The sequence below is a fragment of the Podarcis liolepis genome (assembly GCF_965112155.1).
Source record: "Podarcis liolepis genome assembly, chromosome: 7".
NCBI classification, from domain to species: Eukaryota; Metazoa; Chordata; class Lepidosauria; order Squamata; family Lacertidae; genus Podarcis; species Podarcis liolepis.
The window spans coordinates 82,479,664-82,504,238 of NC_139561.1; the positions used below are offsets into that span (position 1 = coordinate 82,479,664).

At 46.4% G+C, this 24,575-nt stretch overlaps 1 protein-coding gene and 1 pseudogene across 5 annotated transcripts in view; one reads left to right on the forward strand and one right to left on the reverse strand.

Moving 5' to 3' along the window:
- The window catches only part of LOC310712458 (guanylate-binding protein 1-like), a 64,383-nt gene that overhangs the window by 35,268 nt on the left and 4,540 nt on the right, over window positions 1-24,575 (reverse strand). For 3 of the 4 annotated variants that reach the window (XM_083515541.1, XM_083515542.1, XM_083515539.1), the window contains exons 4-11: window positions 23,252-23,361; window positions 21,541-21,740; window positions 20,922-21,164; window positions 18,880-19,160; window positions 17,076-17,288; window positions 15,365-15,467; window positions 14,285-14,478; window positions 12,646-13,329 (exon numbers count right to left, since the gene is read on the reverse strand). In XM_083515541.1, coding sequence (XP_083371667.1) covers window positions 13,258-13,329; window positions 14,285-14,478; window positions 15,365-15,467; window positions 17,076-17,288; window positions 18,880-19,160; window positions 20,922-21,164; window positions 21,541-21,740; window positions 23,252-23,361 — 1,416 coding nt within the window. In that variant the 3' untranslated portion in view covers window positions 12,646-13,257. Of the gene's footprint in view, window positions 1-12,645; window positions 13,330-14,284; window positions 14,479-15,364; window positions 15,468-17,075; window positions 17,289-18,879; window positions 19,161-20,921; window positions 21,165-21,540; window positions 21,741-23,251; window positions 23,362-24,575 lie in introns of those variants that run through there. The other variant, XM_083515540.1, reaches the window with a different exon arrangement.
- On the forward strand, window positions 785-10,814 carry LOC310712462 (guanylate-binding protein 1-like; annotated as a pseudogene). Its single transcript, XR_014530098.1, has 10 exons — window positions 785-995; window positions 1,959-2,086; window positions 2,765-2,873; window positions 3,466-3,665; window positions 4,619-4,861; window positions 6,085-6,368; window positions 7,482-7,694; window positions 8,504-8,606; window positions 8,823-9,016; window positions 9,983-10,814. The product of XR_014530098.1 is annotated as a guanylate-binding protein 1-like (transcript).

Below are 24,575 nucleotides of genomic sequence, written 5' to 3' on the forward strand. Positions count from 1 at the left end.
TACTGTCTCCTAACAAGCTTGCTTGACGTACGTATTCCTTTCCTTTCTCTGCTGTGCCATATTTCCCCCTCTTAAACAATTAAGGAAACTGCCAGAGTGGACGGGGTCCCATTGTAGATGTGCACCTGATTTAGGGAATAATAACCACTGGGAAAAGTTTGAATGGGTTCATGGAAAGCGAGGGAGAAGAGAACTTTTGCCGATAGTAGAAATAATACGTGGCTCTTGCAACAGAGGCATGGGAGGGGCGGGAATTAAAATATTGACACGCCAGAATGTATTCTTAAATGGGGAGGGGGGCAGTTCTGCCGGCTTCACATCAGTTCCGATAAAATGAAAGCCATAGGTGTGGTGCTGGGGGGGAATGGTGACAGTAGGGACAAAGTCTATTTCCAGGTGTGCATGAAAGAAAAATGACAGCATCTAGGGCAGATGTAGACTTGTCACAACTATCCTGAGAATGTCCAACTGGGTAACTTTCAGGTGCCAGAAGATACCTAGGATCCCAGTGAGGCGAAGCTGAATCGTGATTTGTGCCCTTCCTGAACTCTTTTTCCAGTCAGGTTTCACTCATTCACTCCCTCACAGGCAGAGAGACACTTGAATTGAATTGGACTACAATTCCCATCATTCGTAGCTAGCAGGACCAGTGGTCAGGGATGATGGGAACTGTAGTCCCAAAACAGCTGGAGACCCAAGTTTGGGAAACACGGACTCACTAATAGGCAGACACACACTTGAGTTTCCACTGTGTTGTGAGCTCCTGTTTTCCTTTTGCAGACCCATCATCTTTTGCACGATGGCCCCAGGGCAGGTCCACATGGCGGCTCCTGTTTGCCTAATTGAGAACATGCCGGACGGGAAGTTGGTGGTGAACCGGGAAGCTGCAGAGGTGCTTGCCAGGATCCGGCAGCCGGTGGTGGTGGTGGCCATTGCGGGGTTGTACCGCACTGGCAAGTCCTATCTCATGAACAGGCTTGCCGGCAAGAGAAAAGGTGACTGGCTTCATGAATATTCCCCGTTACTCAAGGGAAGGGCTGGAGTCCAGTAGCTTAGCATGAGGAGCAAGGCAGTGGAGTCTGGTGTTTCTGGAACAGGGTATCAGAGCCCCTGGGTTTTCTGCCTAGCCTGGGGAGAAACATGGAGGAAGAGGAATAAATTAATATTTATATAGAACCAGAGGGGAGATAGGACTTTGAGTCAGGGGTCCCCACTCAGCAGAATTCACAGGAGGCTCCGCAAATATGGCAGGTTATTTTTTATTACGTATATATATACCCCACATTTCCTCCAAGGAGCTCCAGGTGGTATTCAGTTTTCCCCATATACATTTTATGCTCACAGAAACCCTGTGAGATAGGTTCAGCTGAGAGACAGCAACTAGGGTAGGCAACCTAAGGCCTACAGCCCAATCTCCTTCTCAGTCTGGCCTGCGGACAGTCCGGAAATCAGTGTGTTTTTACATGAGTAGAACGTGTCCTTTTATTTAAAATGCATCTCTGGGTTATTTGTGGGACATAGGAATTCGTTCATTTCCCCCCCCCCTTCAAAATATAGTCTGCCCACCACATGGTCTGAGGGACGGTGGACTGGCCCACGGCTAAAAAAGGTTGCTGACCCCTGAACTAGCCCAATGTCTCCCTGTGTGGATTCCAACTCTGTTCTTCTGCATCCTAGTCCCAGGTTTAACGTGCTTGACACTTTACAGCTTACATAGGTTCTTCTTTGTTTTGTGCACAAGTTTTCTTTCATTACTTGCTAAGCTACTATTCCCAGCACCCAAGCAAACTACAGTTCCCATTATTCTTGGTGTGTGTGTGGAACTCGTGTGCTTTAAAGCTATGATGGGGCTGTGACAAATGTTTCATTGAGTTCAGAGGGGTTTCCCAGTGACCTGCGCCTTAAGCCTTGGCACCTGTTGTTTTCTCTCTCTGAATCATTGCCCGCTCTTTCCTCAGGCTTCTGTTTGGGTGCCACAGTGCAGGGGCTTACAAAGGGCATCTGGATGTGGTGCCTCCCTCACCCCCACAGGCCTGACCTCACACTGCTGTTGCTGGACACAGAAGGGTTGGGTGATGTGCAGAAGGTGAGCTGGGGGAGATGGCAGCTGGCATGACAGCGGAAGACTAGCCCTTTCGAAAGAGCCTTGTGGCAAAATATGCTGACCTGGTGTTAAGAATACCACAACACACACAGTAACTAGCTGTAAAGTAACATAACATTATATATAATTGTCATATCAAAAAATTGCAAAGCACAGTTCCTGGTGGCAATAACATATCATGTTACTATTAACCTTCTATATGTTTTTATTGTCATAACATCTAAGGATAGTCAAGTCCAAAGATTGTCAAGTCCAACGATTACAACATACAGTTCCTGTGGGAAACAACATACTGATATCTTCCTTCTGCATTGTCCTATGTCTTCAGAGTGTAACAAACTTAGTAACAATAAGGCAGCTGATGAAAGACCAGTTCTCAGGATAGACCCTTGTTTCGCCCATTGGGCTTCTTCAGTGACAAGGTTTTCAGGAGATTTTCCAGGAGGTTTTTTTCAGCCAAAATAGTCCATGGGAATGCAGAAGTTGCCAGTCAGAGGCGTTTGTGTTGTGGTATTCTGAACATGATTTATGTAAAGAGGCAATTGTGTTGTGTGTTGATCTGGTATTAATGGCAATGGCGTCTACCAGAGAGGTGGCAGAACTGAGTTCTGGCTGAACCCCCCCCCCCCCGTGGTAACTGATATTATATTTCTGTTTCAGGGAAACACACAGAATGACTCGGGATCTTTGCCCTGGCCATTCTGCTCAGCAGCACCCTGGTGTACAACAGCATAGGCACCATTGATCAAAATGCGCTGGAGAATCTGCAGTATCCTTTTGGGGCATCGGAAATCCCAGCTGGCCTTGCACTCTTGGCCTGGAGGAACTAGGAGGAGGCAGTTGTAAGTTGTCCCCCCTAGGGGTTTCACTCTATGGGAGGGGGTGCAGGCAGGAACTCCAGAAGGCATAAAATCAGAAATTGGCCTCAAGGTGTAAAAATGAGAGATGCCAGCCCCTTGCCACAAAACCCTGCCTTAATTACAGTTGCAATACAGTCGTATCTTGGTTGCCGAATGCCTTGGAACTCATGCTTTTCGGTTCCAGGACGATCAAAAACCGGAAGTGAATGTTCCGGTTTTCGAACGATTTTCAGAAGCCAAACATCCGGCACGGCTTCCGATTGGCTGCAGGAGCTTCCCGCAGCCAATCAGAAGCTGCATTTTGGTTTCCGAACGTTTTGGAAGTTGAACAGCCCTCCAGAACGGATTCCGTTTGACTTCCAAGGTACAACTATATGTGGTCTTTCTGTAGTGTAAATCTTTCTGCTCAAAAGCTGTATCATCATTTCCGGCCAGCCCACAACTGCAGGTTCAAACAGGCCCCAAACCAGCCCTGGAATTGTTTTCCTTAGCATTCCCCAGCTACGTCACTGAGCTGACAAAAAGGATTAAAGCCAAAGCTTCCTCCGGGGAAGATGAAGAGGAGGAGAACTCTGCCGAATTTGTCCGTTTCTTCCCAGACTTCATCTGGGCAGTGCGGGATTTCACACTACAGCTGGAGATAGATGGATACCCCGTCACTGAGGACGGGTACCTGGAAAATGCCTTGAGACTGCAGAAAGGTACAGTAACTGCAAGGGGGGAAATGCAGTGTCTGAGATGGAGAGAGGACACCGTTAGTTGAGAGGTACACAAATGATCTAAGTCAAAAAGGCCTAATATTCAGGTGGGTGAATGTATCCAGTCACATAGCCACTGCAGGCTAAAGAGGTTGAACTGATTTCCCCTGTGCTACATGGAGCAAGACACAGAGATATATCACACCGGTTCCTGAGGCACATGTCTCTGGCTGCAGACTGCATTACTAATAACTCTTCATGCCAATCCTCAGTTGTGCTCCCAGGGAGGTTTACAAATGCCCTACAACAATTACAATGTTGATACCCAAACAGTAAAAGCTAAAAGCCACAAAATCGTGAAAAACCTCATGCCACCAAGCTAAGTTGCTTGTACAGTTGGACTGGGCTCCCTGAAACCCCTATGACATAGGAGTCTTACCTGCTAATCTCAAATATACACATGCGAGCTGTAAGTGCGCTATGAAGAGGGAAATATATACAGTGGTACCTCGTGTTACAGACGCTTCAGGTTACAGACTCTGCTAACTCAGAAATGGTACCTGGGGTTAAGAAATTTGCTTCAGGATGAGAACAGAACTTGCGCCGTGGTGGCACAGCAGCAGCAGCGGGAGGCCCCATTAGCTAAAGTGGTGCTTCAGGTTAAGAACAGTTTCAGGTTAAGAATGGACCTCCAGAACGAATTAAGTACTTAACCCAAGGTACCACTGTACTCAGAGCAAGGCCATAACATTGCAGTGCTGAAACAGAGAGCAATATCCTAACTCTGTTTACAGCAAGTCCTGGGACCTCAGGTGTCAGTCGAGTTGGCATGGAGAATTGAATGTTTACAGGTAACCAGGTGAGTTTACTCCACCAGGGAGATGGTTGGCATATTTTGTGTGGAATTTGGCGATAGTAGCAGATTGTCTTGTGTACTCACACTTCTTCTCCCCCAGGTAATAGTGAGCAAATCCAGAGGTGCAACATGCCCAGGTCGTGTATCCGCAGATTCTTTCCTTCGCGGAAATGTTTCACCTTTGACCGCCCAGCTAGCAGGAAAAAGTTGTCTCGGCTGGAGGAACTGGAAGAAGATGATTTGGAGGAAGATTTCTTGGAGCCGGTGGCTCGTTTCTGCCAACACATCTGGGAGACATCGCGACCCAAGACAGTCCCGGGAGGCCAAGTTGTGACAGGGAGAAGTAGGGAACATTTTTGAAAGATTGTAGGCTGGGGTTGGTGGGTAGGGAACCATTCTGAGTAAAGTAATTAGTTTTACCCAGTGCCGTTCTAATAATACTAATAACTGGTCTCAATCTGGGAACCCCATGGATGGGGGGCTTTTTCCTCCAGAGCAGTTTGGGGGTGTAGGAAGCTGTCAGCTTGAGGTGAATGGTGTTACTCAGCTACCAGCCAAGAAGGGATCAGGTGACATCAGAAACCAATAGTGACCCACCTGACTGTAGAAAATGCTTTAGTTTGTCCTTGCTCTGCAGTTTGACGATTTCTTTGTTCACGTGCAGGCTGAATTGCATGTAAGCTGCTGAACATCATTTAGCTAGAATTTATTTTGAAAACTATATACAGAGAATAAAATACAGTAACGATTCTGTGATGGAACCCAAATTCTACTTTCAGAGAAATTTGGTTGTGTCATTTGTGCAGAAAGCAACATTGCATGCATTGTTTTAAATGCTTACATAATTTATTATGTAGGGCTTGAACCCATGACATTTGGCTACTAAAAATCCTGTTCACCACCTCCCCCTTTTATTTATTGAGAGTTAATAGACCAAGCGCTTCCATGCCTATTTCTGCAGAGTTAATTCCCCATGGTGCTGCTAATATAGGGGCTTTGTTCCTTGTTTTGTTGATGTTTTATTTCTTGTATTCAATAAAATATTGGTTCTGAGCTGGGTTCTGAGCCCAGTTGTGCTGTTTCGTACTTATCACAGTGTGGCCCCAGGACTGCAGGATACACACTGTGCTGACGATGAGTTATGGATTGGGCTGCTTCCAGTTTTGGCAAGAACCAGAAGTACGGAAGGCAATAATACATATGTAGCATAGAGAGGCAATAATAATTAGGAATGAGATGTGGGTGCAGGCCAGAGAATAGTAATCTCTGCTTTTTAAGCATTCCCAAGTGCTTCCTTCATATTTCAGGTTATTTTCTACAGGCATGAGGGCTAGAACATTCCTTTTAAAAACGTGTCTTCTCTGCCTCTTGTTTTGTGCAGAATATCTATTTCTTTTATGAGAAATCTGCAGGTACAGTGGATGATGTGTCCCCAGTCATAGTACAAACGTTTGAAAGATGTTTGACTCGGGATACATTTCCTTGGCGTACAAAAGTTAAGTGGGATGGGCATCCCTGTTCTGCCATTTCTGATTTGGTGACTTGGCCCAATTCTTCCCTCTTCAGTGCTTCAGAACCTGGTGAAGACCTACGTCAATGCTATCAACAGCGGGGATTTGCCCTGCTTGGAGAATGCTGTGCTGGCCCTGGCGGAGATTGAGAACGCAGCAGCCGTGTGTGATGCCATTTCCTGTTACGAAGAGCGGATGGGGCAGCGGTTGAAGCTGCCCACGGGCTCCGTCAATGAGCTGCTGGCGGTGCACGCCGAGTGTGAGAGGGAAGCCACTGGCATCTTCATGTCCCGTGCTTTTGGCAATGAGTTGGTAAAAAAATCACAAGAGAAGCTTAAGGTAAATCTGTTCTCTTTTTTTAAAAAAAAAAAACTCCTCTGCCCCAAGGATAGACAATACTGGTCTGACTCTGTACAAGGGAGCTTCCTGTCTTCCTACATAAAAGTTAATTGGCTGAAGGAAACATTTAGAAGAAAACAAGATCAGGAAAAAATAAATAAAACTTAGCAGAATAAACGCTTACCTAGCATAGCTCTGAGCATCACAGCTAGGAGGGCCTTCCAAAACTCGCACGGTTTTCTAAAAATCTCTCTCTTCAGAATGGAGACAGCCTCTTGTTATCCAAAGGCAAAAAGGAACATAGAAAGGTGGCATAAAGCAGGCTGGTGTAAGCTAAGCTGATGTAAAGTTATACACCAAACTCCATTCAGCCATTGAGCTACTGCTTGCATAGCAATCTTAAGCCTGGCAGAGGGAGAACAAACCTTTAAAATAAGTGTTTAAACTGCACCATCCCCTTGGCCGTCTGAGTTTTCATTGGGGTTCCAGGTCACATGACGGAGCAGAATAGGCTTAGGACCCCCCTCCCGGTCCTGCCCCCACCATGCCCCTTAAATGCCCCCTTTTCAGGCTTTAGGCCAGCTCAAGATGTGAGTCATGGCTGAACCAGGATCTGGAGGAAACTCTAGTGTATCCCCGACTGAACCGAGAATGAGGGAGCGAAGCCAGCATAGCTTGCTTGTGTGGGGAACTTCCTGGCTCAGCCAGAGATCCGCTGGATCCTAGCCCGTTCATCGTGGAGCATCTTGCTGTAGGATTGCTCGCTTAGTTACCTGTGAAAGACACATTCCCTAGATGAAATGGAAGACAAACACATATCCCAGAAGACTGGTAGGATTGCAGTTTGATTGGTTACGCACTTAGTTTTTAACTTTAGGAAAGGTGGAGCCAGACAATTTAAACTGGCCTACATTTTAGAAATGCAGCCGTTATAGATCATTGATGTTGTAGCCAGTTCCCATGATTTTCGGTGGGAGTGGGGACAGCTAAGTCAATTGAAATTTGTACTGCAGTTTTGATGTGGCCTTGTTAGTAAGTCTTTCCACTGAAGAGGAAAAGCTTTTTCATCATTATTAACAGATCATCTTTCTGCCAATTTTCTGTCTCTCGTAGCAAGAGCTGAAGCAGAAAAAGGAAGAGTTCTGCAGGAAGAATGAGCAGGCGTCTTTTGACCGCTGCTTTGCCATGCTGACAGATCTTTCCCAGGAGCTAGAAGATGAGCTCCGGATGGGAATTTATTCTGTGCCTGGTGGCTACCAGCGTTATCTGAAGAAACGGGACGAAATAGAGAAGAAATACCACTTGGTACCTGAGAAAGGAATTCAGGTAGGGCAGGAAGCCAGCATTTCTGTGATATCCAAAGAATGAGCATTCTTATACTGACTGAGGACAGATCCAAACTTTAGACCTGGGGTGCAATACTGTGAATATTTTCTTGGGAGTAAGCCCCACTGAATTCAATAGGGCTTGATTCAAAGTGAATTAGTTTGTTCGTCTACTTACCAAAATGAATAAACTCTGTTCAATGAAAAATATATTAAAGCGGTTTACATAAAATAGTTTAAAAGAGAACTTTGTCTTCTAGGTTATGTGAGAGGTTGTTTAGTCGTTTAGTCGAGTCCGACTCTTCGTGACCCCCTGGACCATAGCACACCAGGCATTCCTCCCGCAGTTTGGTCAAACTCATGCTGGTAGCTTTGAGAACACTGTCCAACCATCTCGTCCTCTGTTGTCCCCTTCTCCTTGTGCCCTCAATCTTTCCCAGCATCAGGGTCTTTTCCAGGGAGTCTTCTCTTCTCATGATGTGGCCAAAGTATTGGAGCCTCAGCTTCAGGATCTGTCCTTCCAGTGAGCACTCAGGGCTGTTTTCCTTCAGAATGGAGAGGTTTGATCTTCTTGCAGTCCATGGGACTCTCAAGAGTTTCCTCCAGCACCATAAGAGAGGGATTAGGGACCACTATTATCAATTTTTCAGCACCTCATTAAGATTAATTAATTAATACAATTATTACAAAAATTAATACAATTATTAATTTACTATACACCAATTTTTGTCCTTAATCACAATATATAATCTCGTCCGTCCCCCCATTATACTGTAAAATGAATAACTTTTGCTCTCAATGTGTTATCAGGCAGACAAAGCTCTTGAAGAATTCCTGAAATCCAAGCAGACGGTGGCAAACTCTCTCCTTCAGATGGACCACGCCCTGACCGACAAAGAGAAGAAAATTGAAGGTGCATATCTAAGGCAATGAGTATATGTTATAAATTATATGTATTAGAAAGTAAACGTCCTGGCCTTCTCTGGCTGGGCTCTGAGTTCCCAGGGAAGGGTTACAGTTGTGGTACCTTTTTGCAGAATGGCATAACACAGGGTGAAGGGGAGATAGCGGCGAGGGATGGCAGCCCCCTCAGTATTCATGTTGTCTCTATTCCTTCGCTGGCCCCCAGCCCAGCGCGCTCAGGCCGAAGCAGCCCAGCTGCAGCAGAAGCTGTTGGAACAGGAGCAGGCCAGACTGAAGCAAATGGTGGAGGATGAGAAGCGAAGCCACGATGAACAGCTCCAGCTGTTGAAGGAGAAGATGGAGAAAGAGAAGAAGTTGATGGAAGAGGAAACAGAAAAGATGATACGGCATAAACTCAAGGTAAAGAGAGCTGAGTCAGATGCAGACTGACCCACTGGAAGATTCAATATTTAGGCCAGGGGTGGGGAGTCTGTGGTCCTCCAGATGTGGTTGGAGCCAACTCTCATCTTTCCCAGTCAGTATGGCCAGTGCTCATGGACCAGAAAAATCTGGAGGGTCCCATTTCCCCTGCTCCTTCTTTCTTCTTAGGATGATGCTTAGAAGCAGAACTCTTCCTCCATTCAAGGCCAAATCTGGTTCACAGACAGCCTCCTTTACCCTTCTAAATGTCTCAATATAAACCATATATTCCCGGATATGCCATCACCCTCTTTATACAGGCCACATAACCCTATGTCTTTCAAGCAAAATCAAGAACAAATTATTTAATGCTTTAAAGGTGATTGCCGTCACCTTGATTTGTGCCTGGAAAATCCCTAACTTAGGGAATCTGCTTTAAAATGGGCATAATATGCTCTTGCAGGCAAGAAGCCGCTGATGGATGGTGCAGAATGAGGCAAGAAAGCTGCACTCTCAGCATGGTACCCTCCAAATGTTAGTGGCCTCCAGCTCCCATCTGCCTCAGCCAGTGGTCATGGATGATGGGAGTCCATTAATATTTGTAGCTCTTATCTGTGAAGGTGTGGGTCCAGCTGGGATTGGCTTGCCTGAGGACACAGAGCAGGATTAAGCTGAATTTTGTGTGTTGCGCATAGCCAAGCTCCTGTTGCTCTTAACCACGTCAGATTTTGCACAAATCCCTATATGCTCAAAATAAAAAAGCAGGTCTAGTTTGGAGACAGTTGGTTTTATGGGAGGCCATTTGGCAACACAGTGCAGTGGGAAATGCATCGGTTGGCAACGAAAACACAACTGCCACACAAAGTGGTCCAGGTCTGGCCTGATCCCATCCCTGTTCATAGATTCTGACCCATTTCTTATCCCTCCGTCAACTAAACTGTCTCTGTGTGCTTCTCAACTTCCCAGGAACAAGAGGAACTGCTGAAGGAAGGATTTCAGAAGAGGGCCAATGAGATGGAAAGTGAAATCCAACGTCTCAAAGAAGAAAGTAATAACTCCAAGGTGGCCCATGTGGTGTCTGCTGTAGAAAAATTGTTGTCAACTGTGGGAACTGTGGGAACACAGTTCATACAGTACAGGATGCAGAGTAACATTCTTTCCAGTGCTCTAAATCCACAAAGGAGTGAAAGTGCACCACAGAGTGTAAAAAGCACACCAAGGAGTGAAAACCCACCCGAGAATGTAAGGAGCACACCAAAGAAAAAGTAGTTCCAGCATGGGAATAAATGGGGCTAGTTGTTCTTAGTTTTCCGCTGACTTCCCTATCTTATCACCACATCCACACCTTCATTGCAGTGTTACGTATAGATCAGTGTTTGAAATTCGCCAAGTGCATTTTGCACCCGGTTACTGGCCACTTTGGGACCAGGGGAAGGTGGATGCCTGGGGATCCTTGGCTCTTGCCTGTTTTAAACATCCTGCAGAATTCTCTGTAATATTTTATCTGCACAATCAGAACAAATTTCAGGAACCAAAAAGTTGTATTGAAAAATATGACCTTTGAGCTGCCTGGCCCCAAAATGGCAACCAGACATTCTGTTTTTGGCGACTGTAACCTGTTAGTATTTCCCGCCTCCGATGCTGCAGATGAGATTGGTGTAAATCACATGCCTGTCTGGGAAGAGTGGGGGAGCAGAAAACGGCCTTATCTCTTCCACTGTATGTACTGTTTTAAGGAGCCATTTGGCGCCCAGCTTATATATCTGAGTTTCTAACTGGCTAGAGAACTGTGAATTGTTGTGTCCAACTTGTTTTCTTATATGCTATTTCTTTTCAGGCATGCAAAGCTGTATAGAAAATGAATAAATAAAATAAATGGCCTGGTCTTTGCCTATAGCCTTATGATTTTATGCCTCCTTCCAGCAACTCCTGCAGTCAAGCTGGTGCCAAATGTATGCTTTCCTTTGGACCACATCAGTGAGGCTGAGAAGCAGGGTCTTGTCGTCTGGGCAGCCCAGGACCTCCATGCACACTGCCCAGGGTTGCATCGTGGAGAGGTCACTTCACTGTTGCTAATGTAGCAAAAACAACACGGGAGGCAGCAGCTAAGTTACCAGTCTCTGCAGCCACAACCAGTGCTGTGATTTTCCAGTGGGTTGGCTTCACCCCCGGAGGTGCACTCCATTGTCTCTTGAGACAGATGCCAACAAATGGCACATGCAGGGGAAATACCAGAGGACAGGCAAGAAAACTGGGCAAAAGCGGAGAATTGGGCAAAACCACAGAGTACTAAAAAAAAGCCTGGCTGTCACCCACTGTTTGCTTAATGGGAAGTTTTTTCGCTGTATGAAATGTGAAACTTGATCGCTGATAATCAGGCATTTGAGACTGTACAAGTAGATGACTGGCCCAGCCCTGTCAATAGGCAGAGTGACACAGGTGCCTCCGTAGGCGGGTGATGAGGAGGAGAAGGGAAAACAGCAGCAGTGGTGGACCTTGGGCTCTCAAATTCCAGCAGAGCCCTGTGCGAAGCCAAAATTTGGTTCCCGCTGCCTCTTGGTAAGGGGGAAATATGGCACAGCAGAGAAAGGAAAGGAATACGTACGTCAAGCTTGTTAGGAGACGGTAAATGTTCGCTGGTTTGCACAGACTGTTAACTGCTTCCTAGGAAACAGGTGGCCCATTAGAACCAACAGGATAATCCTACTGCCCAAATTGGAAGATGTGGGGAAAATAAAAACAAACCCAAAGCAACCCAGTCTCTCACTAATTCTGTTTCTTAGCTCTTAATTTTGTTGTGTTTAAGGTTGTGAAATTTCTTGTACACATTAGAAATCAAAGCAGCCACGAATGCTTCTCCATCTGCTAGCCCAGTGCACTCAAGAAGCTCTCGGTGAACTAAATCCAGCAGAGATAGTGTTTTTAATAGATAACAAATTGGATAATTAAAAAAAGATGTGGATTACACAGAGTAGTAGAAAAGCAAACAAACCAGGAAAAGCGTGGAAGGGAAGTCATTTGGTATTAGTATACATGCTGTGTTTGGTACGAAGTTGTAAGTGGGACAGAGGGAGGGGGTTAAATAGGCTCTCTCTTCCTGTTTCTGTAAATGCAAATAATTTTTTAAAAAGTAGTTCTCAGTAAACTGGACCTGTTGTTCTGGTTTGTCTGGTCCCATCAAACTGGAACCACAGGGATTTAAAGAATGATGGGTTTCCCTGCCCAAAAGATGTCTCCTTCCCCGTCCTCACAAATTGCTGCTGCAGTTGCTGTTACCTGTGCGGGGAGTACTATAGTGACAACAAGTGGCAGTATGACAAGTACTACAGCGATGTATTAAAAACATCTTCCAGCGCATGAAAAGTGGGGACATAAACATGATAAAAACTAAAAGGAAATACCCAGGTGTTCCTGTCAAGAGAAGAGCTATGTTTAAACACAAATCTGCATTTTCAACAAGGTAAACTAACCCATAATGATATATATATATGTATTGTGTGAATGCTCCCCTAGCCAACCATGGTATGAATTCAGTGTTATGATATATGGTGTAAGAATGCAGCCTGTCCTATGCATACTTACTTGAGAGTAACTCTGCTGAAATTAATACGACTTCAGAATAGACACACTCAGGACTGCACATTTATTTTATTTGAAATTTACACATATCTGTTCATAAACTATATCACAGTGGTTTACAGATTTAAAATACAACAACAACAACACAATGCCCCATTGAAGCTGGACAATAAGAGAAAGAAACACAAAACAGCACAGGCCAGCTGAAATAAACAGGGTTATTGCTTTTCTTTTCTTACTTAGCCAGCAGGAAGGCTGTGACAGTAGAACCATTTCTTGGAAAGCAGTTCCTCTTATGGCTTCCTCATTAGACAGAAGCTGGACCAAGCCATTGTTGTAAGTTCTTCCTATGAGGGAGGCTCATATGGGAGGAGACATCCCTTGAGGAAACCAGGCTGATCACCTTTTAAAAGTAATAGCCAGCACTTCGAAGTGATTGCAGAAATGATACTTCACGCAGTGCAGATGGTTCAAAACAGGCAATGTGGTATTCAACAGCTCGTGCCAGTCAACAAGCAGGCTGCCATAACCTGCACTAGTTTGAAGTTTCCAATTGTCCAGCCTTGCGGTTATGTCCTGACTTCCAGGCCTCTTTATTTGGTCCTCAAAACTCCAGTGTGGACAGCTTCTGCAGTAAGCATAAGCTCTGAGGTATTGTTCCTTTATGCCTTGAGACTTAGGAGCTCCACTTCTGTTTCCATGGCCATCAGCAAAAACCTCTGTCTTAGCAGCCCCTAGAGAGACAAGGAGTACACAGTCATTGTTCAACTGAGAAAACAGATAAGTGAGGGCAACAGATACAAACTCACGGTGGAATCAGGCCTGTCTTGGGTCACAAGGCCCACGTTGCCTTTGGTTACAAAATAAACATGCATTTCCCAGCATGCTGGAGAGGGGCTCTCTGAAAACACTTTATCCTAGCTGGAGATGATGATGATGATGATGATTATAAATTTTATATCCCACCCATCTTGCTGGGTTTCCTCAGCCACTCTGGGTGGCTTACAACATATATAAAAACGCAACAAAGCATCAAATATTAAAAAACAAAATATCCTACACGGGCAACAAACAAACCAATAAATCAATAATAATAACAATAACAATAATAAACAGTTTACAGTTATACCCAAATTAAAATAACCGCCAATCCCAACAAAACATTTAACCAACATCAACCCAACAAAAACAAAACAGAGAAACCAAAATTGGAATCGTTTAAAACATTTTAGCCAATTGCCCCAACGCAAGAGCTGTTCCAGCAATGTCCCTCCAGCCCCCCAGGAGTCTCTGGTGGTGTAGTGGTTAAGAGCGGTAGTCACGTAATCTGGGAAACCGGGTTCGCGTCTCCGCTCCTCCACATGCAGCTGCTGGGTGACCTTGGGCCAGTCACACTTCTGTGAAGTCTCTCAGCCCCACTCACCTCACAGAGTGTTTGTTGTGGGGGAGGAAGGGCAAGGAGAATGTTAGCCGCTTTGAGACTCCTGAAGGGGAGTGAAAGGCGGGATATCAAATCCAAACTCTTCTTCTTCTTCTTCTTCTTTTTGGAAGGACACAAAGTGGCTTCAAATCAGTGTGAAGATAAGTACAAATATGCATCCATGAATACAAGGGAACAATACAAAAATGAAATTAAAACAACAGTGACAGTGTAAATGTAAATACAGTGCCATGCATTCCTCTCATTACCTTGCGGAAATCCCTCTTTCTCCTTTCAGCCTCCTCTTTCATCTTCTTCATCTCTTCCTCCCACTCCTCCTTCAGCCGCTGGATGCCTTCCTCATTATGTCGCTTCTTATCCTCCATCATTTGCTCCAGGTTGGCCAGCTCCTGCTCCAAAAGCTTCTGTTGCAGCTGGGTTGCTTCAACCTGAGCACGCTGGGCTGTGGTCCAGGGAAGAAACAGAGGTAGTGATTTGCTGGCAGTCAGATCAGGCATCCAAGGTGAATAATCTGGAGGAACCCTCTACGCTCATATGAACTTGGCTGGCTGTGTGCGCTATAATCATCTGCTCAGGCCTCCCTCTGGGGCTTGCCATTGCACTGGTGGATCTAGGCCAAGATTTCCCCAAGTGGCAGATGTTAATCCCCTGGGATCGACAGGAATGTGCAGCAGGTAAATAAAGACCAAGGGGCAGAAAGGTGGTAGAAAAGGGACTAGGAAAACACATGAGGTTTACAAGGTATAGAAAAAATAAATAGGAATTATTATCCCTAGAAATAAAGGGCATGGGTACAGGGTCCACCTTCCTTGCCAGTGAGGAACCCCTGAATTTAATAAGATGGTTCCACAATACAGTACAATAGTATTCTCAGAGCATGCTGCTTTATTGCTAAAAAGTGATGCATAGGTGCAGTGTTTTACTTTTAAAATAATTGTTTTTGCAGCGTTTTTGCACTTTCCCCTCATTTACATTCCTAAGAAGCAGTCAATTACAACTTTATAAACTCATCAAGGTGTCAATGAACTCAGGGTTTGGGGAAACCCTGATCTGGACTTTTGAACAGGGTCCCAATCTTGGGTTTCCAGCTGGTTCTGGACTACAATTCCCATAATTGTAACCATTGGTCCTACTAACTAGGGATGATGGGAGTTGTAGTCCAAAAACAGCTGGAGACCCAAGTTTGGGAAACCCTGCTTTAGAACCTCACCATGCTGTTATCTTCTGGACACCAATTAAAACCTTTGGTGTCCCCACACTTACAGTGGCATTTAATCTGTGGCATTCATAAATTATAATATAGCGCTTCTGTTTCCCCAAATCTGTACCTTCAATTTCTTTCTCTTTGCCACTCAAGGCATCATCCATGTGAAGGATAGATTTTGCCACCGTCTCCTTAGATTTCAGGAATTCTTCAAGAGCTCTGTCTGCCTGATAATACATTGGGAGCAAAAGTTATTAATTTTGCCAAAAGATGAGGAAACTGAATATTCTGTCCTGCTGGGATTAAATACCCAAAGGTAGTATATGAAGTAAGCAAGTAGTTTATTGACACGCTGAGAAACTGATGTTGTTTACTCATTGAAAGATATATATCCAGCCTGAAGGTCCCAGGCCACAGAGAGGTTAGGCTGGCCTCAACTAGAGCCAGGGCTTTTTCGGCTGTGGCGCCAATCTGGTGGAACGCTCTGTCACAAGAGACTAGGGCACTGCGGGACTTGACATCTTTCCGCAGGGCCTGTAAGACAGAGCTGTTCCACCAGGCCTTTGGTCAGGGCACAGCCTGACTCCCTCCTTTGGCAATCTTCACAGAACTTTAGCCTAATGGTTGCCATCAATTTGAGTTGAATTAATTTTATAATGAAATGATTTTAGAATTTTGTACTATTTTATTGTTGTTAGCCGCCCTGAGCCCGCCTTTGGCTGGGGAGGGTGGGATACAAATAAAATTTATTATTATTATTATTATTATTATTATTATTATTATTACAGATAGGTAGCCGTGTTGGTCTGCCATAGTCAAAATAAAAAAATTCCTTCCAGTAGCACCTTAAAGACCAACTAAGTTAGTTCTTGGTATTAAGAACTAACTTAGTTGGTCTTTAAGGTGCTACTGGAAGGAATATTATTATTATTATTATTATTATTATTATTATTATTATTATTATTATTATTTTAGAACAGAAGTCCTCACAAGGTAACGGAGAGAAATCATTACAACTAAAAACAACAACTATATCCCTTAAAATGAGCCAGAAAAGAACAGTAAAAAAAAACACACCAGTGATGTAACTGTTAGGATTCTTGCACTGTGTTTGCAGTCATGAGATTGTTGTCTATCACATGACAGTGTATGTTTTCATTCCACAGTGTGGGAAGTGACAGAGAAAGGATGTTTTGGTATTACTGTGTTCCATGAAGTGGGACTATTGTCCTTTGTTCTTTCTCTTTGCTGTCTGATGAGAAATAGGAAGGAGGAGCTAAAGCAGAATGCTCCGAGTGTATTATATGTAAATGAAGTAGATTAGCCAAAATGCTATGCTACTGTGTTCCGTTACGCAAACTGCAACTACTCTACAGGATCCCTAAGTGTGCTGATGCTTCTTGATATCAGTGGCTGTGATGTTCGGGCTTAAGAAAGCTTTTGAAGCTCCCAAACGATCAACCAGGAGGGAGAGAACATGCCAGTCGGGCATGTGTCTCTGCCAGGGTCCTACACATAAGGAGGACGATCCTAACAATAACAATTGATAAAAGTTAATAAAATGTGGATCGGCATTAAAAATGTTTTGAAGTATTTGTAAAACTCACTAAGGAGGGGACAATTTTCAGACACGTTTGTGATTGCTATCAATCCTGCAATGAGAAGATTCCTCTTCAACCAGTTTAGTACCTTTGCATCTTTACCCCCAACTGGTGAATTCAGTGGGACATACTCCCAAGTAATCATGCATTAGATTGCACTGTAAGTCTGCCCTCAGTCAGCAACAGGATCCCCACCCTCTGAGTGTCACAGAAGTGCTGCTCCTCCTGTCCTACCTGAACCCCTTTTCCATCAAATGCATCATACTTCTCCTCTATTTCGTTCATCTTGGCAAGGAAGTGCTTATAGCCTTCAGGCACTGCGTAAATCCCCTCCTGGATCTCAGATACCAGGTCCTGGGAAAGAAGGCGCAGCACATCACGGCAGCGGTCCAAAGACACTTTCTCATTTCTTTCGCAGAATGCCTTCTTTTTCTGATTCAACTTATTCTACCGGACGAAAACAGAACAAAGCAGCAGAAAGATGACACGTTAGCAATGATGAAAAGTTTCCTCCCCAGTGTAATTACAATGGGAAGACATACTAAGGCCACATACTACTGTATTTTTCGCCCCATAAGACGCACCGGCCCATAAGACGCACCTAGATTTTAGGGGGGGAAATAAAGGGAAAAAAAATTATTTCCCCCCCAGGTGCGCTGCGCTACACCAGGAGCTTGGGGCGTGCGGAGCTCAGCGCGCCCCAAGCTTCTGCGTGCTGGCAAGGTCTCCGCTAGCGTGGGAGAGCCGGGCGCCTCTCCCAGGGCTAGCGGACCCCTGCGCTAATCCAGAAGCTTGGGGCAAGCTGAGGTCAGCGCGCCCCAAGCTTCTGCGTGCCGGCAAGCAGTCCGCTGCCGCCCCAAGCCTCCCGCACCCGGCAGGAGGTCCCGCCGGGTGCGCAAGGCTTGGGGCGGCAGCGGACTGCTTGCGCGCACCTAGAAGCTTGGGGAGTGCTGAGCTCAGCGCGCGCCAAGCTTCTGCATGCCGGCAAGCAGTCCGCTGCCGCCCCAAGCCTCCCGCACCCGGCAGGAGGTCCCGCCGGGTGCGCGAGGCTTGGGGCAGCAGCGGACTGCTTGCGCGCACCTAGAAGCTTGGGGCCAGCTGAGCTCAGCACGCCCCAAGCTTCTGCATGCCGGCAAGGAGTCCGCTGCCGCCCCAAGCCTCCCGCACCCGGCAGGAGGTCCCGCCGGGTGCGCGAGGCTTGGGGCAGCAGCGGACTGCTTGCGCGCACCTAGAAGCTTGGGGCCAGCTGAGCTCAGCCCGCCCCAAGCTTCTCGGTGCGCGCAAGCAGTCCGCTGCCGCCCCAAGCCTCGCGCACCCCGTGGGACCTCCTGCTGGGTGCGCGAGGCTTGCAGACACTCGCCCGAAGCAGGGGGAGCCCTCCCGAGGGCTCCCCGTGCTTCGGGCGACAGGCTGCCGCCCCAAGCCTCGCGCACCCGGTGGGACCTCCTGCCGGGCGCGCGAGGCTTGCAGGCATTCGCCCCATAAGACGCACCCCGATTTCCCCTTCATTTTTGGAGGGGAAAAAGTGCGTCTTATGGGGCGAAAAATACGGTAATACGTTTTTATATTTGTTAGAAGCTGCCCAGAGTGGTCGGGGCAACCTGGTCAGAAGGGAGGGGTACTGTTGTTGTTGTTGCTGTTTACACTACAAAATTCAATCAGTGTGAGATTGACTTAACTGAAATAGTTATGTCAAGACACACACACACCCCAAAATGTGGGAACTGTCTGCAACTGCAATAAATAATAATTTTTTACTTATATGCCACCCATCTACAGTAACCACTTCTGGGCAACTTCCAACAATTACGAAGTCACAGTAAAACATTAAACATTTGTTTTATAGCACCGATTTTTGTGGTTTTACTGCTTGTGTCACTGATCTTCTGTTGTGATTTTTAATCTGTGTTTTTAATGATAACGCTTAATTTTTATGTAAACTGTTTCGAGGTCGTGTGTGACCAAAAGTGATGTATAAGCATATTAAATAAATAAATGGGCATGGGCTAAAGTGCAGGCAGCTGACAAGAGAACACACCTCAAGCTCCTCTTGAAATTGTTTAATGTTGTCCCCAAAGGCCCGGGCTATGAAGACGTCAATGGCCTCCCTCTCACACTTGGCATGTGCCCTCAGCAGCTCTTCAAGAGTGTCGGTCGGCAGCTGCAGCAGCTGCTGCATCCGTTCTTCATAACAGGAAATGGCGTCATGCACAGCAGCCCAATTCTCGATCTGGGACAAGGCCAGCACTGCGTTTTGCAAGCAGGGCACGTCCCCACCGTTGATGGCATTGACATAGGTCTCTGCCAGGCTTGCGAGCACTGAAAAGGGAAAGATTGTTGAAGTCAAAGAATCCGAGGTAATAGACGTGGAATGCACGGCTTGATTAACCTCCTTACGTTGAGAAAGAATTTGCAGACCCAACCTGCCTTGAAGTGTCCGCCCACATCATCAAGAGAGTGAGGACCAAGCATTCTGTATCTCTTGTGCCATGCAAGAACAGGATCAGGATCTTGCACCTAATGTAGTATGAAGTAATCCCATTCGTTTTCAGAAGAAGGGCTCTAGCCTTCCTAGCTACAAATAAGAGCTTGAAGATGTGAAAAAGCAGAGGGGGATGAGGACCACCAATCACCATCTCTCATAGTTACTTTGCTCTGCTCTACTCCCCGCCCCCTATAAATCTCAGTCCTAATTGGATCCCTCTGTGCTGGACTCTGGTTCTTGCCCTTTGTGCTTCTTCTAAAATTGAAACTCTTTTTAAAAAAAATTAAAAACCTACACTGAAAGCAGAATAAATAACGAAAATCAAACCAATTCATTTTATTTGCATAATTTATGCAACAGAATTTGCGTGTCCTCGTTGCAGAATGGGGAACCTGTGACCCTCCAGGTGTTGCTGGGCTGAAACTCCATCACGCTTGGCCATTGGCCATGCTGACTGAGGATTTGGGGGGGCCACAGATTCCCCATCCCTGCCCTAGGAACAAAGAGCAGGTTAGAGGGTGCTGCAGCAGACTGACCATTTCCAAATGACAGGGCAACTGTATAACAAAACAACTCATCATTTGGGATTAGCGAATCTGTCCATTTCAATTTTGCTTTCTCATCTCTCCACTCCTTTTCACCTGCTGGCAAAGGTGCTTTCAGCAGGCAATCAAGTGGGCCAGGGCAGAATCAGCAACTTCATACGGTTGGAGGGGGGAACCCCATTGGTTTTTGATGTTACCTGATCATAGCTGTCAACTTACAGATTTGAAAATAAGGGACCAGCAGCCTCAAAAATAAGGGATCAGAAGCCAAAATAAGGGATTTTCCAAGCACAGGTATGTTCAACATCTGAGCCCCTCTGAGCCAAAGGCAGAAAGCCCAGCCAGCAGCCAAACGAAGCCTCAAGCAGTGGTTCCCACAGCACAGCAACCCGGCAAAGGGGATGCAGCAAGGAAAACCACCGTCACCTCTCCGCTGGGAAGCGCTGAGCAAAGGAGAGTCCCCAGGCAACGCGGCCGATTTGATCGGCACAAGGCATGCAAGCTCCACCCTCCAGTCATTCTTAGACTCCTTATTGGGTGAGCAACGCAGCCAAGCAACACAGTTGGAGCCTCCCTCCTCTCTGGCCGGCAGGAAGGGAGGGAGAGGAGCTGCTTCCTTTGAAACCCAGGAAATTTAAGGGACATCATCAATAAGGAACAGCAGCGGGACACAGCGCTGGGATAAGGGACTTTCCCACCAAATAAGGGGTGGTTGACAGCTATGCACCTGATGTCTGCTGGACTGCTAACTTCAGCCATCTACAATGGTCAGGCCAACAGCTCATTACACCTTCATGTTGCTCTGGTGACAAAGGGTGCCTCCACCACCAGTTTGACAGCTGTTATTGATACCATAACAAAGCTGGGCAAAGCTATATTGGGCTTGATTGAAAGGGCAATGCAGGTAATTGACCAACACGAAAGGGTTGACGAGCACAAATTAAGACCTCTGTGACATTGCAGCACAGTCAATACACTGCTCCTTATGGCTTCAATGAAAGAAAGCTTCCTACATCCCCCAAGCCTACAATTTTGCTGGAGCTTCCTTACTCGTTCCAGTCACGACTCGGTCTCCTGGGATCATCTTGGGTCGCGACGTCTCCCAGATGTGTTGGCAGAAATGAGCCATTGGTACCAAGAAATCTTCCTCCAAATCCCCTTCTTTCAGTTCCTCCAGCAGATGCAACTTCTTCCTGGTAGTTGGACGGTCAAATACGAAACATTTCCGTGAAGGAAAGAAACTGTGGATGCATGATCTGGCCATGTTGTGCTTCTGGATGTGCTCAGCATCACCTAGGAGAAAAGACGAAGAACGGGTGTAGGTATGGGGGGCGGTGCAGTTCTTTGTTAGTATTGTGCCGACCTAAAGTTCCAGAATGCACTTGAATCCCCCTTGCAAAACAGTGACAGTCCGCAGGTGTCATTTGGTTTCTCTAATCCAGGTGTAGGGAATCTGTGGCCTTCCAGATGTTGCAGAACTACAACTCCCAGCAACCCCGGCAAGCATACTCTGTCATCAGCAGGTAGCGATGCCCAGAACACCTTTCAAAATAAAACAAAATCTCCCTGCTGAACAGAAAACTCAAATCAATTAGAAGGAGGTAAGTGGAAACAAGAAGGGCCAAGGAAGGATCTGTCCAGATGTTGCATTTGGTTTCGGCTACCGCACCTTGCAGAAATCTCAAGGCGTTCTCTAGGTACTTGTCTGCACTGATAGGGCGTCCGTTTAGCTGCAGCTGCAGTGTGAAATCCCGCAAGGCCCAGACAAAGTCTGGGAAGAATCGGCCAAATTCGGTGAAATTCTCCTCTTCTTGGCCATCCCCGGAGGGATATTTTGCTCTGATTGCTTTTGTCAGCTCAGTGACATAGCTGGGGCTTGCTAAGGAAAAGGACTGCAAGGTTATCGTTGGGCTTTGCAATCTGAACTTCTCCCAAGTCATGCATTGGCTGGAACGGTTTGTGTCTCTACCTGTGATTTCCTCACTGTGGGCACACAGTAGTGGGCTGGGCAAGGCTTTACGGCTGAACCTGGCCCTAACCCCTCCTGGCATATCTTGCTTTACACATTAGGACCCATTCCCATTTCTGCTTGCTTCCAGGGTTCCTAGATGCCCTTATTTAGCTGCCTGCCACTGAAGCACACTTCAGGGAGTTCCCAACAGGAACTGCAGCTGAAGGTGAAACTACATGACCTTAACTCTGTAGCCCTGCCATTTAATGCAAGGTGTGCCACTCACACACAAATTGTCAGTGCAGTGTGAGAGATACAGATCAGGATCCTGGGACAGGAGACATTTAACCCTTTGCTCTCCCTGCAATCCCAGTCTTGACCAGGAGCCTCATACCTGCAATAAGCACTGCAAAATAAAGTGGGGCAAAGATCCAAGTCATTTCAATGGTGCCTTTTTGCCATGCAAATTGTGATATGCCATAGAATCATAGAATCATTGAGCTGGGATGGGACCCCAAGGGTCATCTAGTCCAACCCCCTGCAATGCCGGAAACTCAGCTAAATGCATGACAGATGCTTAAAAACATCCAAGGAAGGAGAGTCTACAACCTCGTGAGGGAGACCGTTCCACTGTCAAAGAGCTCTGACAGACAGAAAGTTCTTCCTGATGTTAAGTTGGAATCTCTTTTCTTGTAACCTGAATCCACTGGTTTGGGTCCTAGCCTCTGGAGCCGGAGAAAACAAGGTTGTCCCCTCTTCCGTGTGACAGCCCTTGAGAGATCTGAAGATGGCTTTAGTATCTCCTCTCGGTCTCCTCTTTTCCAGGCTTTTCGCACCCAGATCCTGATCCAATCTGAATCAGGACCACAGCAGGGGTAACCGGTTAAAGCCCTTGGCTCCTCGATACTGAAGTCCTGTTCTGGATTGGGACACCAGGCAGGTGCTTGTGGTGGTTTTTTTGTGTGGAGAATGAGGACCCTATACTCAACTATCCAGTTGAGTTCATGGGTGGTCTGACCCTCATCTATTCATTCCAAAAGCACAAACCCAGGGATGGGTGGACATTTGGCCCTCCAGATGTGGCTGAGCAAACAACTCCCATCCTGGGGCTGATGGGAGTTGGAGTCCACCAACACCTGGAAGACCACAGGCTCCCCATCCCTGCTCTGCCCCAGTGACCTGCTCACCTGATCCTTGGCAGGCTGGCTGCCCCACCCCCATCAGCTACATGCCCTGCATGTTTCCTTGCCCCCCCTGCACTCCCCCAGCACTTTGTGTTCCAAGGCAGACCTGGAAAGGGAAGGTTTGCTCCACTTGCGACTACACCAAAAGCTTTCTCCCGCCAGGAAGTGCTGTCCTACACAGACATCCAGCTGCCTTCCCAATCTTGTGGGGCTGGTTGGAACTGATGGTGCCCCAAAAAGGATACTGGAGCTTCTCCACGGCTGTTTCGTCAATGGTGCCCATGCTGTTATACACCAGGGTGCTGCTGAGAAGAATGGCCAGAGCAAAGATCCATGAATCCTTCTCCATGCCTCCCTGAAACAGATACAGATATTTTTTAAGACTTCTCATCCCAAGCCTCTGATACCCGAAATCCTGATGCCCCATTCTTATCTGCAGCTTTTTCCTCTGGGACCTGCATGTGCAAAGCAGCTGCTTTGAGATTTGTGTTGTTGCTTCTGTTGCACTAGGCGAAGTCGTTGTCTAAAATGAATGCAAACCGTGACTTGCTCGCAGTTGTTCAGACTGCGTTTGGAAGGCTTGTGGTGCTTAGCAGTTGTGCGCATTTCACAATTGTGGGCACGTGCCCAGGAAGAGCTAAAGCATATTTATTTATTTTATTTACAGATAGGTAGCCGTGTTGGTCTGCCATAGTCAAAATAAAAAAATAAAAAATTCCTTCCAGTAGCACCTTAAAGACCAACTAAGTTAGTTCTTGGTATGAGCTTTCGTGTGCATGCACACTTCTTTTTATTTATTTTATATTACTGTGTATATCGTGCCACTCAATCCTGTACACAGCCCCCAAAGTGGGCTTGTAACAGAATTTGGTATTGGGCACAGGAATCAAGCACGTTTTTACTTAAAATGTCAAAGCCAGCTTCTAGCCCCTGAGGCAAGAGTAAGGAACCTTTTTGACTATGAAGAACTGCTGACCCACAGCAAAAATCAATTGGGGGAAGCTGTCAAAAGGGCACAGAGCTAGACCCCAAAGTAGATACAGTGGTACCTTGGTTTGCATACGTCTTGGTTTGCATACGTTTTGAATTACAAACATGTCAAACCCTGAAATGCGTGTTCCGGTTTGCAACCTTTTTTTGGATTACAACCCGTGGGTTTTTTTCCGGATTACGAACAATTTTTTGGGGGGAGGCCCCATTGGCAAAAGTGCACCTTGGATTACAACCTGTTTTGGTTTACAAACAGACCTCCCAAACGGATTATGGTTGTAAACCAAGGTACCACTGTATTGGCAAAATTTTCCAGCATGACAGGGTTGCATAGTGCAGTGGTTTTCTACCTTGAATGATGGTCGGGGTGCTGCGGGCAACACTGGCCTCTGTCCCACATTCCTTCCCTCCCTCCTCTGATGCCCTCTTGTTTCTCTGCCTCCCAAAGGCTTGCACATCTGCTTGTTACAGCAGCCCTGGCTACAAGCTCCCCAGGCGAATGGTGCCTCTGGGACTGGCCATGGGGTCCTTCCCAGGCTCCTGTGGGGCAGTGTGAGGACAGGGGGCAACTCAGAGACC